Source organism: Aphis gossypii, chromosome 3 (genome assembly GCF_020184175.1).
Source record: "Aphis gossypii isolate Hap1 chromosome 3, ASM2018417v2, whole genome shotgun sequence".
NCBI lineage: Eukaryota > Metazoa > Arthropoda > Insecta > Hemiptera > Aphididae > Aphis > Aphis gossypii.
This window is the reverse complement of record NC_065532.1, coordinates 48,858,560-48,877,740: the sequence shown is the minus strand read 5'-3', so window position 1 is coordinate 48,877,740 and position 19,181 is coordinate 48,858,560. Positions and strand designations below refer to the sequence as shown.

The 19,181-nt window shown below is 25.9% G+C and overlaps 1 protein-coding gene across 1 annotated transcript in view; it reads right to left on the bottom strand.

Annotated features, from left to right (window-relative positions):
* Positions 1-5,374, bottom strand: part of LOC126551213 (uncharacterized) — a 58,161-nt gene extending 52,787 nt beyond the window's left edge. The window contains exon 1 of the mRNA XM_050204049.1: positions 4,775-5,374. Coding sequence (XP_050060006.1) covers positions 4,775-5,251 — 477 coding nt within the window. The 5' untranslated portion in view covers positions 5,252-5,374. The remainder of the gene's footprint in view (positions 1-4,774) is intronic.
* Positions 5,375-19,181: the final 13,807 nt, after the last annotated feature.

Here is a 19,181-nt window from a genome sequence, read left to right as displayed (position 1 = left end):
TTATAATTTAATAGATGCGTTTTTGTTATCTACATTCGATACTGACATTACTATTATAATAACTCTTTGTAATAATATTATATAGTACCTACAATAAAAACATTTTAATACAATAGTTGCTTTTTGAATGTCTCTGATAAATTCAATATTTTAAGCACCAATTAAGATTTTAGTCAGTGAACTTTTAATACGGTATAAAAATAGGATTAATTCAATTTAAAAACTGTTTTAAAAAAATTTTACAACAATAACCAAATACAATATAATTATTGTATACTTTACTAAAATAAATCGTAAGAGATTAAATTAATGGAACAATTCACTTTTAATTTCACTTTGCATATCTCTTAAGAAATAAATGAGATGGTATTATTTATTTTTAAATTAGATTTACTGATTTTATTCACAAACAGCAAAATAAATAATTAGTATAAATGGCCAATGCCCAGTGATATGAAAATTAAATAATTATTAAACTTATTTAAGTACTCAAACTTTCAAAATAATATAAATAATTCATATAATATATCAGATATGAGATAGTGTATTCACTATACAATTATCTACTAGATACTTATCAAAGTATTTTTTTATACAAGTTTAAATAAATATATATATGATTAAATGCATATTAGTAATAATATAAATGTAAAAAAAATATTGAACATTTTTAAATTTATAATTCATTTATTAATTTATGATAAACGTGATTCCATTTATCTATTGCAGCAATTCCCAACCTGGGGTACGTGTACTCCTAGGGGTACGTGACATGATCTCAAGGGGTACGTGAAAAAATTATTTTTCGTTTATTTATATTCTAAATTGATATTTGGGGTACGTGAAATAGTGGTGAGAGAGATCAAGGGGTACGTGAATGAAAAAAGGTTGAGAACCGCCCGCTGACCTATTGTATCTAATTATAAGTACTGTTTATATCGTTTACATAATACAATTACAAATTATATATAATATAAATTATAAATTCTATTAAATACATAATTTAATAAAAGTTTATTTTCAAAAAAAATATCATAAACATAATTTTCACTTGGTATTAATATAAATTTAACTATTGATGGATTTTTTTTTTAATAATTAAAATATTAAACAATTATAAGTATAATATACTAAGTTGATTTAAATATGAATTTTCATTTAAAACCAATAATTATAAATTAAATAATAATACAGTTGGGTCTCAATAACCTGGAGAATTTTTTTTTTATTCCTTAGAAATCTTTATAAATTAAATGGATTATTTGTTGTGATAAGTGGAAAGTAAAAATAATTGTATAGAGATAAGTTAAAGTCATCAATAACAAATTTATTTGAAACTATATTATTAAAACCTGTTACAATCGTAAATATACCTATGAAACTACAATTTTACTGTGAAATAAACTACAGTTATCTTCTATCTACATAGTTCGGTTTACATTTTTAAAACGTAAATTGGTTGCATTAACAATTGCTGAAAAAAGGTAATATAATCAACGAGGTTACTAAAACAAGGTAAACCTAAAAATGAAATTGCTAAACTATTTAATATTCTGCTGAGTTAGGTTAGACCGAAGTGAATGTGCAGATGAGATACTGTTCAAGTATTTAGGAGACATTGAAAACTTTATTTTAAAACTACCCAAACGTCAAACTCTCATTTCAATTTATTTTTCTAAAACTGTAAGAAGAATACTCAAGTGTCTTAAAATTTAATTAAATAATAGTTAATAAATATATACCTAATGTGTTTTAAAACATAAATTTATATTTGTAATTCTTTTTATTAAATAAATAATAATAGCTGACTCAAGTTTGTTTGTATTAAAAAAATACATAAGTATTTTTGTACAAAATGTATAAATTTTATAAAAATATAATGAAGTAAAACTATTTTAGAAATTATTTGTATTCAGACCAAGAACGATAAACATTTTTCAACATAATGCTTTGTTTAGAGTTACGGTCGGAAATTGGTTTCTAAGGGTCTCGGAGGATTTCAATTAAAAAAAATGTCGAGACCCAGAAAATTTTTTTTAAAACAATAGTTGGTAAGTATTTTATTAATGTTTGTATTAAAAACACAATTTAACTAAATACTATAAACTATAAATTAAAAATGGAAAAAGCGGGCAAGTGAGTACCGCTCTGCTGTACATTAGGTGCCGTATGGATCATTATTATATATTATAGGAGTGTTAAATTTGAATCCAATGATAGTTATCATTGTATACGAAAAACGATTCTGAAGGAAGATGATTTGTCAGCCTAGGATATAATTTCTAGTGGTTGGTGAAAAAGGTGGTTTAAAAAAACCAGCTTAAATTAAAAAATATTTTGAAAATTAAATCACGTAAAGAAAACGCGAATCTTAATAACTGGTAAAATTTTCAAGTATCTACGACTTATACTTTTTGAATAATAACAAATATTTAAAATCGTTTGAGGATAAATCGTTATCGTTACGCTATTTCGTTAAAATTTAAAATTCAAACGCACTTAAAATTTTTCCTATAATGATGCTTCGAGTTTTCTCTATAGATACTTGAAGGTAAACTTATGGAAAACTTAGTGTTGTATTTTTAATCCTTAGTTATAAACACAAAAAATTTTATGATTTTTCAACTTCAAATATTTCACAAATATTCATAATTTTGACGAATTTTCGTCAAAATTTGAACTTCAAATGCTAATAAAAAAAAATTGTGCCTATGTATTCTGATAATTTTTTAATCACTATAAGAATAACATATGAGAAACTTTGTATAAAATTTTCAAGTATTTTGATAGGCCCAAAAAAATTTTATGGACCCTTCAAAAAAAATTTTTCAGAAAAATTGAAAATTTCAGTTGTCTATAAATAGCTCAAAAAAAGTCAAAATATTTTGAAAATTAAATCACGTAAAGAAAACGCGAATCTTAATAACTTGTAAGATTTTCAAGTATCTACGACTTATACTTTTTGAATAATAACAAATATCAAAAATCGTTTGAGGCTAAACTGTTATTTAACGCGGTTTTTTTAAAAATTTAAATTTCAAACACTCATAAAAATTTTTTGTCTGAATCCGGTAGAGTTTTTTTTACAGATATTTGAAGAAAAATGTATGGAGAACCTTGTACCAAATTTTCAAAACTTAGTTATAAAAGAAAAAAATTTTATGATTTTTCAACTTCAAAATTACTTGCAAATTTTCACGTTTTCGACAGATTTCGTAAAAATTTAAACTAAAAACGCTTATAAAAAAAAATTGTGACTAACGATTTTTTTTTAGCTACATTAAAAACAACTCATAAGGAACCTTGTATTAAATTTTCAAAACTTTTTGGTCATCCAAAAATTTTTTATCGACACTTTAAAAAAAATTTCTCAAAAAAATCGAAAATTTCAGTGGTCTATAAATAACTTAAAAAAAGTCAAAATTTTTTGAAAATTTAACTATATACGGATACTACTGACATTAACATTTGGTGAAAATTTCAAGTATTTTCAGTGATTAGTTTTTGAATTACAACCATAAAAAAAAATCGATTTGGTCGAAAACTGGTTTTGCGTAAAAATTGCCGTTTTTCCGTCATTTTTTTTTTTTTTCTCGATTTTTTTGAAAACTGTTGGAAAATGTTAACTTTTTACCTCTATAATGCACCAAGGATATTCACTTTTACATCGGAAACCACCCCCATTGTTTGAAATTGGAGCATTATTTCAACTAGTTATGCTCAGACACAAAAACAAAAAAAAAAAAAAAAAAAAAAAAACACACCATTGTAAAATCAATACATTCATCACTTCGTTCAGAATCTAAAATTTATTTTAAAAATCATAATGACATAGTATGTTTCCATAGATGAAATGAAATGCACATGACTACTCAATGTGAGCATCCGCTAATAATTTAACATACTTAGTAATTTTTGATTTTCAGTAAGTTGATTTATTATTCTAAGCCTAAATTAAGACGAATAAAGAAAATAACTTCACTAAACGTATTGTAAGTTAAAGATTTTTAGAGGTCTAAACTTTCTCTGTTTTACAGATACGATTCACCTATTTCAGAGCCTTGATGTAAAGAATAATACAATTTTGTTTTTCAAAAATAGTGGGCTGTATATTGCAATAACTTGTACACTTCAGAAGTAAAAACAACATCGATTTTGTTAACTATACGGTATAATTAATGTTACATAATAATTTAATCTTTATACTGTTATTATATTGATAAGTAAGATAACCATATTATACTTGTCATTATATAAATATATGAGTCAACTGGATCGAGTAATAACGAATAAAGTTTCACAAAGTCATAATATCATGAAACAATCACATAGGGGTTTTAAATTTGAAAACCTTAAATTAATTTTAATAAATTCATATTAGTACCGTTATCATAACAATGAACGAATTTTTAAAAAAATATTTTCCATTCATTTTTGTTTTATCGTGTTTCCATGGCATGTGGTTCACTCATTTACTGAAGTTCTTCCAATAATACTTGATATAATTATTTACTATAGAAATTAATTTTAGTATGTTTTATTTCTTAATATTGTAGTTGAAAATATAGTATAATATGTACCTACTACATTTACTATATTTCTTACTACACATTTAATAATATTTAGGTATTTATATAAAATATAAATATATTTGTGTATCAACTACGAAGTTGAATGTGCATGCAATTACTACGGTTAAGTTGGTTATATACTTATTAAGGGTTTTATTTTTTTACATAGATTATATAATATTACGATTCCAATTATTACTTACCTTCTTGTAGAACCTCGAGTTTGTCACCTTGTGAAATCCCTTGCGGAAAGTCACGTGATAGTCGTCTTGTTCGGCAAACTTAAACAGAATTCCCGTGGCCGTCTTAGTCACCGAGTACGGTCCTCTGTAGTTCATCTTCTCGCATATGGCCGTCGCTTTTTCCAGGTTCAGCTCGTTGCTGGGCGTGATAAGAAACGCACCTTTGGCCAGAAAGTGTCCTGAGTCGGATAGTTCGGACAATCGGTCGTCATCGTCGTCGCCGTCGTCGTCGTCGTCGTGATGATCTCCGCCACGGTAGTCGGTCCGACGACGACGATCCATTGTACCTCGCCTGTTGTACGTGCCATAACCCGACGACACTGCCACCAACTTGTCACCCGCCGACTGTTGCGTCGACGACATCGGACCTCCGGCTGACGATTTCTGCAAGCCGCCGCCACTACCGCCACTCTGACCGGTCATTGAAGAGCTCATCATCGTCGTAGTTGTCGATTAATAATAACAATCACAATAACAATTTGTCAGTTATGGTATCGCGGGTAATATTATACTATTGACGACTCGCCGAAACGGATTGTGATGAACTACAGCGATTCGATCATCCGTCCTTATATATAAGACCCGATTCTCCACCGCCGTCGAGTAGGGATTTTATTATTATTATCATTATTATCTTCATTATTGTCATTCCGTTTTAGCGTTTCACGGCCAACACCGTGAGGTAATCGGTATAGTTTTGGGTGCGTCTGTGGTGTTTTATAACCGTATTAAATAATAATAATAATAATAAAGACGACGACGACGACAGTAAATATACTTAATACACTGCAGAAATGGGCGCGACATTCAATTGGGAAGCCAATATCATCCTCCGCAGCGGATGCTGATATTACAGGGGCAATTGAAAACAACAACAAAAAAAAAAAGTACACAGAAATAAAAATAGGAGCGTACCCGTGTACACCGTGTCGCACTACCGTTAAACGGACGAGGATTATATTTCGTAGATACTATACGTCATGACATACCTAGGTACGTGTTATATATATGTGTGTACGGTTTCTCGGGAAATAGCTCCCCCGGATCAGCACACAATAATAATAATAATAAATAAGCAAGTACGTAAGTGTGAGAATTGAATAGGTTAGGTCCGTAATAGTTACCTACGTACAATTGTATTACTGTGTTGTTACGCCACGGTGCGCGGTGGTACAATAATAATATTTCCAATCCGGTTGCAATGTCCTCACGCATAAAATCGTTTTTACTTTTGTTTTTAATTTATTAAAAACTAACCATTATAACATTTGCCATAAGTGACTATTGTAAGTTTTGGCCAAAATTATTTTTTTAATGTCAATTCTTATTTTTTCCGTTAAAAATTTAAATTATCATTAATTTATATATATTATATACATATAAATCAAACATAGGTTTTTTCAAACAAGACTGATCGTTTGTATGTAAAAAAAAATATATTGCTTGAAATCGTACGAATGTCGAGTTATCAAAATCGTAGTGTTTACCACGTTGGCACTATACTCTATACACTACAATATTATATTATTATTCCCATCACGATCACGGCATCATCGCCAGCGACACTGTTTAATTTAATTGTTGCTCCTAAGACTTAAAGGATCGTCGATGATGACTTTGACGAATGTGATATTCCAATATATATTAAACAGTGGAATTTTCGGTTTATATTCCGTCGACCAAGAATAGCACACTGCGGCGGACGCAGCCACGCGGCCAAGTGTCATTACTTACAAAGCGTTTGATGTATGATTCTGTCATGTCGGACCTGTCGTTTAACCCGCATATAGTCTTGTCAATTTAAATATAACACTTCTTGAGGAATTAATACCACAGCTTCTTGGCGTGCCATAATGATTAGAATATTTGTATTAAAAATTTGCAATACTTACTCGTCGTTTTATTTATAAATACATAATTAATATCTGTACGGTAGATTGCAACAAATTGTTTGTACACCTAGTTAAACGCACCCTCGAGTCAAATCACTCATAACTTTATTAGAGTATCGTGTCCTATAGAATTGCTTTTCAATATTTACACACAAACATGTAATCTATTTATTGTGTATTTACACGACCTGTCCCATTTTTTCCGTACTCGTACTTAAACGAGATTCTATTGATTAGTTGTGTGTTTCCATAAAGATGTCGTCAAGCGTTTAAGGCCACGCAGCGCGGTGGGCACAAAACGAATTAGATTTTAATTGGCAATCGCCTTGAATCATATTATATTATACCTTGTGCGAGTTAAAACATCATGAAAAATATTTCTCTACGTTGATTAAAAGTTTAGCGTATGATTTATTAGTATTTCGATTGTATTTCTAATCGTGTAAAGTTATAATAAATATATTCTTACAATGTCAATTAAATGTCGCAAATTATAATATGAATTATGTTGTTTTGTAAAGATAGATTTTTGTTTTTAGAAATTAAACTAATAATAATTTAACTAACCAAAACAAACCTAACAAAATGTTGCATGATATGATGAGATGTAAATAATTTCTACGGCGTCAAATTTAATAACATTATACCGGTTAACTCTATTCATTTATTGTTATCTTAAGAATTTATTATATTGTTGAAGTTTAATTTATTTTGTTTAGAAATGTTAAACTGCCTTTGTTAAACCTTTTATAAATATCTTTATTGTTTTATCAATATTTCCATAAAGGTTTTTGGCGCTTCAAAACTTTCCAAGTGTAACCCTCGATTGCAAACTTTATTCTTACAGGCCATCTAATGGAAACAATTTCATAATAATACACACACAAAAACTCTAGTGACATTTCAAAATGTTCGAATGCATATTAATCATAAATTGAAATCACAATTACCATTATATCGAAACCATATGCAATGATTTATGGATTATAACTTTAAAAGCAAATAGTCTATATTCAGATAATATAAATTAGAAAAAAATGCGTATCTTCGATTTTATTGTTATTTTTTCACTGGACATTATTATATTATCATTCATAATAAATGCCAATTAAAATAATAAAATTCAAAACAAATATATATATATATATATAGGTACCTACTAAATAATAAAAATCATTAGTATTATAATTATTATTTGTTTTAGTGTCTTTATTTGATGTCCTTGAAAAATAAAACAACATTAAAAATTGCAATGTTTAATACTGAATGTACTTAAACATACATTCAATTTGATCTTTTTTATTTTTTTTTTGGTATTTAATGAAATATAAAATGCTTCCAACTAAGGATAAAAATATTTTTAAGTATCTTATACCTAGTAATAATTATTTAAATTATTGCGTTTTTGTTTTTATTTTTCAAAATATATAATCCAATTAATATCCCGGTTAAATTGTTCTTATAATTACATTAAAATGATCTGATTCTTTTGTCAACAGACTTCATGATAGTTATCGAAAATCTTAAATTAACAATTATAGTCTAATGTTGTTTTAACCTTATGTATACTTAAACAATTTTTATTTATATTTACCAGGTGTTCATTTAGTGATTGTAAACCTGAACATCCATTTTTTGTTCAATTTAAAATAGTGAGAATTGTTTGTATTTTTCACTATCTAACTGAGTCTGTTTCTCTCCTCTTGGACCTTCTTATACCACATTAGATGTTTGTATCTTTTTTGCAAACTAGTAAAGAAGTGTGAAAATGTAAACAAACAAAGGGTAGAAAAGCACACTTGTCCGTTCTAAAGGTTCATTTTTACAGGCTGTTTATTTTGTCAGTTACGCCAACCATGGCATGTTGCTATTATCGTATTTTTTTTTTTTTTGGTAATAAACACACACACACACACACACACACACACACACATATAATATATATATATACATATACATATACAAGATGATGATAAAGAAAAAAGAAAACTCTTTCGAGTGATCAATTCATCCGTAACCCAATCTGCTAGAATACCAACATTTTCTAGGGACAGCAGCAATAGAAAGAAAAACCCTTGAATTGGATGAAAAAAAATACTGCTTATGTATACTGTGTATATATAATATATATTATATTATATCATCAAAAAATCTGCGTTTTTGATGAAAGAGAAAAAATGTTGATCGTTAACTTTGTGAAAAATATAAAACGGTGTAGATTTAACGGTTACGTGGCATATTAATCAAAACGACATGAAATGATGAGGTATTGGACATTATTGAAATATTAATATTGAACGATGGGTTATAAAAAATCAACCACCGTAAACAAATTTATTTTTCTCGAAGAAAACTATATACATATTTTGTGAAAAATAATAATAATAATAAAGAACATTAATTAATATAAATAATTGATACTACAGGAAATTTAAGTAAATTAGTTTTGTATATATTTTTATTGAATACATGTACAATGTTGAGAATAATGTTTTAATCAAACCATTGTGTATTATTGATATTTGTATACTTACAATTAAAAATGAACCAATGAAAAATTTTGGGCAATTAAAATAATCAATAAAACCATAATGATTTTCAAATTACTTATAGACAAGAACTTATATAAATTCGTTTTAATAATGGTGTAATCAGTAGAACACAAATCATTATGTTACGTAGAACAAATAAATTATAATCAATATTAATGAAAAACATAATAATTATTTATTTATTGTTATTAAACAGCTTAATGCATTATTTTCTATCTATATTTAAACTTAATAAGTGCATTTTAAGTTAGTATTTGAAATGTTTTTAATGAAAAAAAGTTATTTTATTACAGTAAACAGATGTCACTTATTTTAATATTTTTTGACGTCACCTATTTACATTTGCATAATTGAAATAATAACAACACAGATATAAAATAGCATTTAATGAATTTTGTATTGTTTTTAACTAAATATGAATTACTTAAATTATAGCCACTCTTTTGTATATTTATATATTTATATGTGTACATGTTTGATTAAAACAGACAGTTCATTAAAAATGACACTCTGATTTAATCTAAAATGCACTATTTAACGTTCATGTTTCATCAACTCATATCCATTTCTTTTTTTTCTTTTTTTTTTGTAACTGTTTATTATGTTTTTTTGTGTGTTGTGTTGTGTGTGTGTGTGTGTGTGTGTGTGTTGTGTGTGTGTGTGTGTGTGTGTGTGTGTGTGTGTGTGTGTGTGTGTGTTTGAAATTGTTTTAATTAATTTTGTTTGTTGTATAAATTTAATTTTAAAATATATATTTTTTTAATTAAATTTAATTAATATAATGCTGAAAGATTTTAAGCAATAATATTATCATAATATGTACCTACTAAACGGCGTATAATAAATAAGTCAAGTAACTTTCGTCTAACTGAAATAAACTTTAGACATTCTATCTTACGTAGGTAAATTATAATTTGAAATATTTTTAAAACAATCGTTTCAATTTAAATCCACATTTATACATATCTTATTCAAATATATTAAAATTACCAGTTACTGTTTTTTTATAACTAGTTAATAAATATATAAATTTGACGAGCAGAGGAACACACAATTATTATTAATAATTATTAGTGAACACTGAACATTTATCGCCATAATAACAATGTATACAAACCAATATTAAATAGTAATTTGTATATCGCTTAAGTTTTAATTCTAACATCCAACCTACACTAAATTTAATTTATAGTTATATAATAGGTATATTATACAGTAAATAAATAATATAATGCAACACATATAGCAAATTAAATATTAAAAACCAGTATAATATAGTTTTATCATATAGATCTAAATCTAATTAGGTTAAATACATTTCGTAAATAATTCAATAGATAATAATTCTATATTAAATTTATATAGACAACCAATAATATAGACATTTTTATGTTCAGTACATAAAACCATCAATATTATGAGACCGACAGTAATAATGAATGTTTTTTATATACGTTTTTAAATTGTGCATTACTACGAGGCCAAACCAAACGTAATTCAGGCAAAGCACGTAAGCAACACAAGCAATTAATTATTTTTAAATTCGCCCGTAGAAGCATCGTGGGTTGGGGGTGAGAGACATTTTCTTTCCACACCGCGCTCCCGGATTGACGGGCTGGGTGGTGGACAAAGGAAAATTGAGAAAAACTGTCTGCAGAGAGGAAACCCGTAAACTAAACGTTCCTCAAGTAATTACTGTCTGAGGCGAGAATTAGACCGATGGGAATTTAAAAAAGAAAAAAAGCCGAGGAGAGAAGAAAGTTTACCGAGTAAGAGCACTTGCCACCATTTCGTCTGTCCAAAACGAAGAGGAAATATTGCCTGTGCGCAAACACTAGTTATTTTTTTCTCCGTGGGTACCAAATTAGATTTTCCGGTACAACAAATGACCGTATAATTCGTCTTCAACGCGGTTATGTTACTTTTGGTGTACGAAAAGAAAAAAAAACAAAACAAAAAAATAAACCATCATAACGCAGGACAACAGCAGACAGTAGGTAGTGAATTTGTGGAAAGAAAATCTACTGCGAATATAATATAATATACCTGCTATAATGCTATCAAAGTCGGAAGAGTAATATTATTCATGTTAAACATATCACGTAATTTAGTAAAATATTGTTTTTACTGTGAATAATATTATATTTTTAGTATGAGGTTCGTTATATAAAAGTATTTAAAAATATATCAAATGTCAAACGCCTATAAGTCTTACTTATAAATGAAGAAAAGAGAGATAAGCATAACATCATGCTGTGTATGCACTAGATGCTAGTACTATTATATGCATACCATACCGTTCAATAGTATGCCTTAAGCCATGAGTATTTTATTGTAACTATTTAAATTTTATTTCAAATAAATGAACAACAAAATTACCAGTTTTAATTTAAAAATACAGTATAATAGTTACTAAAACAAAAAAAAATTATTTCGTGTTATTTGTGTTAGTTAAAGAATAATTTTAAAATGAGCTTAAAAAGCTGTGAAATTCTATAACACGATATTTTTGTTTAAATTCAAAAAAATCTATTAAGATTTCACGACCCCTATAAACTTAAAAGAACTCAAATACAAAATATTTACGTATTATACTTAATATAGTATCAAAAAATTATATGTATTCATTTTCAAATGATTATAATGAATAATAATTATAATAAATAGGCTGTCTGTAATTAGTTTTGTAAGAGATAGTACAATATTATAATATTTTTTTATTGTTAATAATTTATTGTTGAAATAATGAATAACTAATGATTAAATTGTTTATATACATAATACCTATTAGGTTTGTTTTTATGCATTATTATTAATACATTATCTTATTTTTACTTATTATTTTAAGAAGTTAATAGAATTTATTTAGGAAATTAATTATGGTCTGATGTATTATCAAATTAATTATAATTATGATAAGATATGGATGGTATTTATTAATATAATGTTGAAATTTATTTAATTTGCATTATATTTTGTAATCTATTATTTATAAGTTATTGAATAAATAATGGTAAAAAATAAATAAATATCACGTATTGAGCTTCTGAATATTATATTAACATATCTACCCAGAAAAGTTATGAAATTTAAAATATCTTCTGTCTGTAATACATATTTAATTTCAAAAATAATTTATTGATTATAAAATACTGCCAACAATATTAAATTTCAAATTGCTTTTTCGAAGTAGGCTAATAATACCACAGTATTTTGAATGAACAATCACAAGTGCGTATATTGTATTAATAATAGATCAATAATTAGAAAAGTAGCTTGAGTAGACTCAAGAGTAATAGCAAGGTTAGCGTATGTTTTCTAATGTTGAATATTAACTTAATGTCATAGAATTAGAATCAATCTAAATTTGTTTTCTTGTATTTTACAACGAATGATTCACTTTGTTTGCAGACAAAACAGATAACAGAACTTATTCTCTTGAAGTAAAATGTTGAAAACAACGTATTCATTTGATAAATTGCTTAGGTACCGTAATTTGTGATAGGAAAATCGAATTGAATGGAGTTATGTAAAGTCAAATTATTCGTACAATTTGCAATCTCCTTGTGTACAACAGAGTTTCAGTTAATGTGTTTTCTTTCTATATAAACTAAATCGATGTATTTTCTATTGAATTCAATAAGAAATATACTTTGATGACAAAAAAAAACCAAACTAAAACGCAATGGTGTATCCACCTACCTACTTTCTTTTGAGCACTTTTCACTTGTACATATAAACACATTTATTCCAGGATATTAAATCGTTTTAGGGATATTGGTGTATTGTGAAAAAAAAAAACTAAGTAAATAAGTAATTTGAAAATCGAAATGTATACACAACGGTATTAAGGGTAGTGTATATTAAGTTATTTTACTTCAATATAATTCATTTATAAACCATTCAGCTTTTGCAAATCATTAAAAAAAAAGTAGTATTTCTTTTCATTATATCAAAGTACGTTTTGATAATTTGATGTGGTATTATTTAAGTTAAAACATTTTTTTTTTTTTAATTTAAAACTAGATTCTGTACACAATACACATATATATTGAATAATAAAAAAACAAAAATTAAATAAAATACATTTTTTTTTGAATACTTACGTTTATAGATTTGGAATACATATAGAAACTAAACACATTACATATGGTTATATTTAAAAATGTATTGTTAAAAAAATGTTTTATTTCTAGAACAAAAAATATACATCTTAATATTTTGTAACTACTTCTTTTATATTATTATATATTTTTAAAAGCTATCAACTATCATTTTTCTTTTTTAATTCTCAAAGGTTTAACTTTTATCTGTTATATACATTTACTTATCTAAATGTATCATTATTTATTGGTCTGACGTTGAATTATTTGCAATAAATAATATCAGTATATTATATTGTACTAAAACGTTTTTAAAATTTAGAACACATGAAATATTATTACTGAATAATTTCTTTGTTCAAGCTTTAGCTCCATGATTCTCAAAATTTAGCTAATTTAATTAAATTATTTATTTAATGTTAACTCTAATATGTTTTGCATAATTTTGATGTAAAATAAAAAAAATCCTTTAGAGAAATTAAAATTAACGATTTTGTTTCAAAAACTTTTTAATATTTCCAAGACACTACAGTAATTATTGTTTTTAATCAATACTTTCTAAACCAATTTTTATCGTTTACAATGTCCAACTTAAATTAATAAAATAATTTGTACATTATATAATATAAAAACCACATAAAATACTTAAAAAATCTTATACATTTCATATTTTCACAGTTTTTGTAAATCACGATTGTATTCTTAATACCTTAAATAAATTACCATTATTAATTGTATTAATATGTATAAGTACATTTTACTCCCTAATTTTATATATTTTGTGTAGGAGGTACCCTGTTATTTATAATATATTATATTTATATGCATAATAAAGTACCTATATAAAATATACATATAAATTTCACGCACATGGATTTAGTAATGCATTGCTCTTCCCAGCAATAAATCATGCCTTGGCTCGGGTAGCTGGGGCTTATCCGAATTCCTTAGATTTACGGTTACCAAGAGCTTTCTAACTCATGTTATTAACCCATCCTGAATGTTAATTATCATACCAAACTGTTGGTACGCTAAATCGTGATATATAGCGGAACAAAATTACTTGGAAACAACTCCGATGGTTATATGTTATGTGATTAGTTATATGTATATATTCGAAATATTCAAACATTTCATCGATATAAATTTATATTTTTGGTTTTTTTTTTATTATTAATCATTAAATTTGTTATTAAATAAATAAATAAAGGATTTTCAATGTTTAAAAATCTACAATATTTTTGTAATTTGCTAAAATTTAGATAGTATTTAAAGCATAATTATGTTTGTAATGTTATCATGCTTTTGAAGTATATTTACGTATTTAAAATGTTCATTTTTTTCATTAAATAATTCATTATAAGTGAAATTAGAATTTTATTTATAAAATATTCACTTATTAATAATAATTTAACCAAAACTTTTGAATAAATACACAATACATTCATCATAATGGCATTTACTAATAAATATATTTATTAAAATAGCAGTTAATATAATTTATATTTAACCTATAATATTATACATTACGCTAGGTACAGTAATATTAAAATCATCGTTATCAATTAAAGATAAATTTAATAATTTAGATTTAGATTTTAATTACTAATTTCATGTTATAATATATCATAAACTGATATTGATTTTCACTGAAAATGTATAATATGTAATGTTAAATTGCATAATATGATACTCGATTAAAATATGTTATTTTTCTATTGATTGTTTTGTACCCTTAAATATTTATGACTTCTACCATTCATTATAGAATAAATAAACTATTCGATAATCAATGTTTTTTACTCTTGTACACTATATTTTAATCAGAATAATTTATCAGTTTCTAATATATATACCTACGTCCTTCATGTTTATTGTGATTTTAGATTCTGAACGAAGTGAAGAAAAAAATAATACTCAAAAACCCATCTAGTAAATATTATATCCATATTCTAAGCCAAAATAGCTAATGTTTAAACTAAAATAAAAATGGAGTTTCATTTAGTAAGTTTTGTTTTTTAAACTATTATTGGTTTTAAATAGAAAATCTAAACTCTTATTAACTAAATTTGTATTATTAATATGCAGTAGATAATGCTGAGTATTTCTAAATGTAATCAATATTGTAGTTTAAATATTTTGTTCCTTAATAAGCTATATAATTTAGAATAAATATCTCAACATATTACATGTATCTCTATTGAAATAACAGAAAATAAAAATATAATATAAATAGTAGATTTTTGAATTCGTTTTTTTTACAGTGATACATAACATGGACCTTCATTTTTCTTATATAATAAAAGCTCAAACAAAAACGTTTTTATGTCATAAAATTCTCTTAGAAATATTTTTGTTCATATTGTGAAACATTTTAATAACACAATTTTTATTTCTACGTTTGTTGCAATAAAAACATAAATGACACTTAGTATTTGATAATAAAATATATTTTCTATGCTTAAAACAAAACAAAAAAAAAAACCGTATTATTCTCGATTTCTCGTTCAATTTAAGTGTTTGTATTTTATATCATTATTTTATATATATATATATAAAACTATTATTTACCAAACTGTTGCTCGCTATCGTCGAACAAAGCCACGAATAGAAAGATAGAAACTTCAATAAAAACTATTTTCTTTCTACGAATTAATTTTTCTTTTTAATTTTACGGAACTAGAGTAGGTATAAATTCGGCATTCTTCAAGATGCTATTTTAATTAGTCAAATAGTATACGACTAGTTACATCGCGAATAAACCCGAGCAAGAAACTATTTTTTAAGCGCCTATAATTATCTCGTAGCACAGTGATCCGGCTATACAAATTTTTGAATAATAATAATAATAATAATAATAATAATGTAATATATTGTACACATATATAATTCAAGCGCGATAATCTCATAAGCATTATTTAATAAGGATTAACTCAAACAATACTTTTGCATTTTCATGATGTGTCTGTGTATTTATTACTTTATTCTCTCAGTAAACACACACAGGCACACTGCATATATTATTCACATGCGTGCGGGCTCACAAACATAATAATATATCAACATAATGCTGACTCGTATAAAATTAGATCCATTATTAGTAGGTCTGCGGTCTAGACAAACGGCCATAATAATTTTAATCGAATGAATATTGCTGGCGTTCAGTGCGAAACGCGTATATCAAACGATGGTACTGTAAAAAACGGTTTAAGAACAAAACGATTATAGTAATAAAACGAATAAGTGTCGGACGATATTATCAAAATAATAATAGAAAAATAATAATAAACAAAATGGCTCAGTGATAGCGATGATAATGCATAACTTCGCTGGTACGAAACGAGGCTGCAGAAATCATAAAATGTAGCTAACAGTATGGCTCGTTTATAGCTGCTGCGTAACTGCTGTGTAACAAACTTGCTATACAGAATGTAAGGGTTGGGAGATAGTTGGAGCTCGACATGGAGGATGATAGGGGCTGTTGGGGGCAAATTGTGTAATGGTTCCACAGTTGTACTCTCCGCCATACCTTCACAAACGCTCTCACACCGGCGTATATATACGACCTACATATTCCTCCCGACACTCAATCCCTGAGCACGGGATCCCGAGTCCCGACTCTATTACCAAACCGGCCGATAGCAATAACAACACTTGAGGACCACGACCACGGTAATAATAATAATAATAATAATAGTAATAACAGCAATAACGCGAAGCTTACAGTCGTGTAAACGGTCTGGTAGTTAATGTGTTTTTACCACTGCGAAAACCCACTCCAAAATCAACCGCACACGTCCCTCACGCCATCGACAAATTGAATGGCAAGCCAAAACTAATACACCGGCTGGACTTGAGTGGTGTCATTTTAATTGGGCAACAACAACTTGACGTTAAATCGTCATGTTTTTTAAAAATTATTATTATACGAAAAAAGGGCTTAAAAAACAAAACGACAATCAAAATGTGTATTACGATTTGATGAAATATTAATTATGGTGCATTTTAACATAATAGTCCCGGTACAATAATTTTAAATTAAACTTTAAGTTTAAGTTACATTAGTAGTGTTGCAAAAAATCTTACTAGCCATAATATATAATAATAATTATTTTATCCATTTTTAAAGGTTTCACTCGTTATATATAATTGAATATTTAACTCATATAGATTGCAACCTAAAATCACAATATAATAATTAATTATTGAATAATACAGACACACATCATCAGTGTTTTCACATTTAAGGTCGATAAAAAAAAGACTAAAAGAATATTTTTAATGTATAGGGGTTGAAAAATAAATTTGAAAATTCGTCACTATGATATTATTCGATACAATTTAACACTAATAAATGGAAACTTCGGTATTAAATTACTAAAAACTTGACGTGTCCTGTTTGAAAGTCTAAAGTATCAGATTTATAACTACGGTTTTCAGAGCATTAAATTAAACTTACAAAATATTGAAACATACGTTAGAAAACAGCTGCATAGGTACTGCATATAGTATTTTATTATGGAACTATCTATGTTTCTATGACTTATTTTTTGATTTAAAATATCATATTATGATTATTAATATTAAGTTCAATCATTGATTATACATGGTAAAAAAAAAATTGTACAACGTATTGTATACAATGCTTGATAAAATTTGTAGTACTGATATCGTATATTCACGGTAATGATTACATCGTTGTACTACTCATGCGACAATAATATTTCAGTTTATTAAGTTCTACAAAAAAAAAAATTACATTTTGCACTAGCTCGTGAGTTATAGTTACAGTGGTTAATCCAATTACTATTATAAAAGGGCAACAAGTGTCAGATTTCATTCTTGGTACCAGATATTGTTCAAGAGTTACCGTCATCCTGCTATCTAGCTCATTGTTTTGTCTATTTATTTATTGATATTATTTAAATATTATAAATTATGTAATTGTATTCATTCAAAAAAAAAAGAATGTTGATTACACATTTTTAATTTATTTTATTTTTTATAGAAATTAAAACCTAACAAAAACCACATTATTGTAGTTATAACGATGTTTTCTAATTTACTATCTGTATTCTGTAATATGTTAAATGTTAAGAAATATATATTTAAATTTTAAATTGCTTTTAACTTATTTAATATATAAAAACTATCAATTTTAATTTATACATTATGATAAAATAAACATTCTCATTCAAAAATATCTTAAGATTAAGAACTGAATTATAATATAACATTTATTTTACAATGTATTATTATTTACCCATTAGTGAGGATTATTAATCTTGGTACATAAAGTCAAATAATTATGAACATAATCTTTAGATATATTAACATTAAAAAAATATATATATACATGATGTACTTAATAATCTGAATAAACAGGTGATTATCTTTAAAAAAGAAAAAATACAAACAAGTTTGTTTATTAAGCACCAAATTATAACAATATAATAAAAAAATCGAAATATCTAAAAATAAATTATACTTTGTGTTTTTTATACTTTAAAATTAAAAACATCAGAATTTTAGTAAATATAGTAATATATTATAAATGGTCGATTAAAGTTTATTACTATGTTTTTTTTTTTAAAAAATATTTTAATTTGTAATAAGTAAATATCCAAAATATAATATACTCGTACATTAGGTATAAGGAATAGTTTTAGTAAATTTTGATAAATATTATAACTATATCGATCTTCATTATTAATTACTGTTACAGTCTAGTCTGATATTTTGCAAATAAGTTTTAAAACACTATATTATATATTATTATATTTTATATTATCTAATTTTTGACGCATAAAATATTAACATT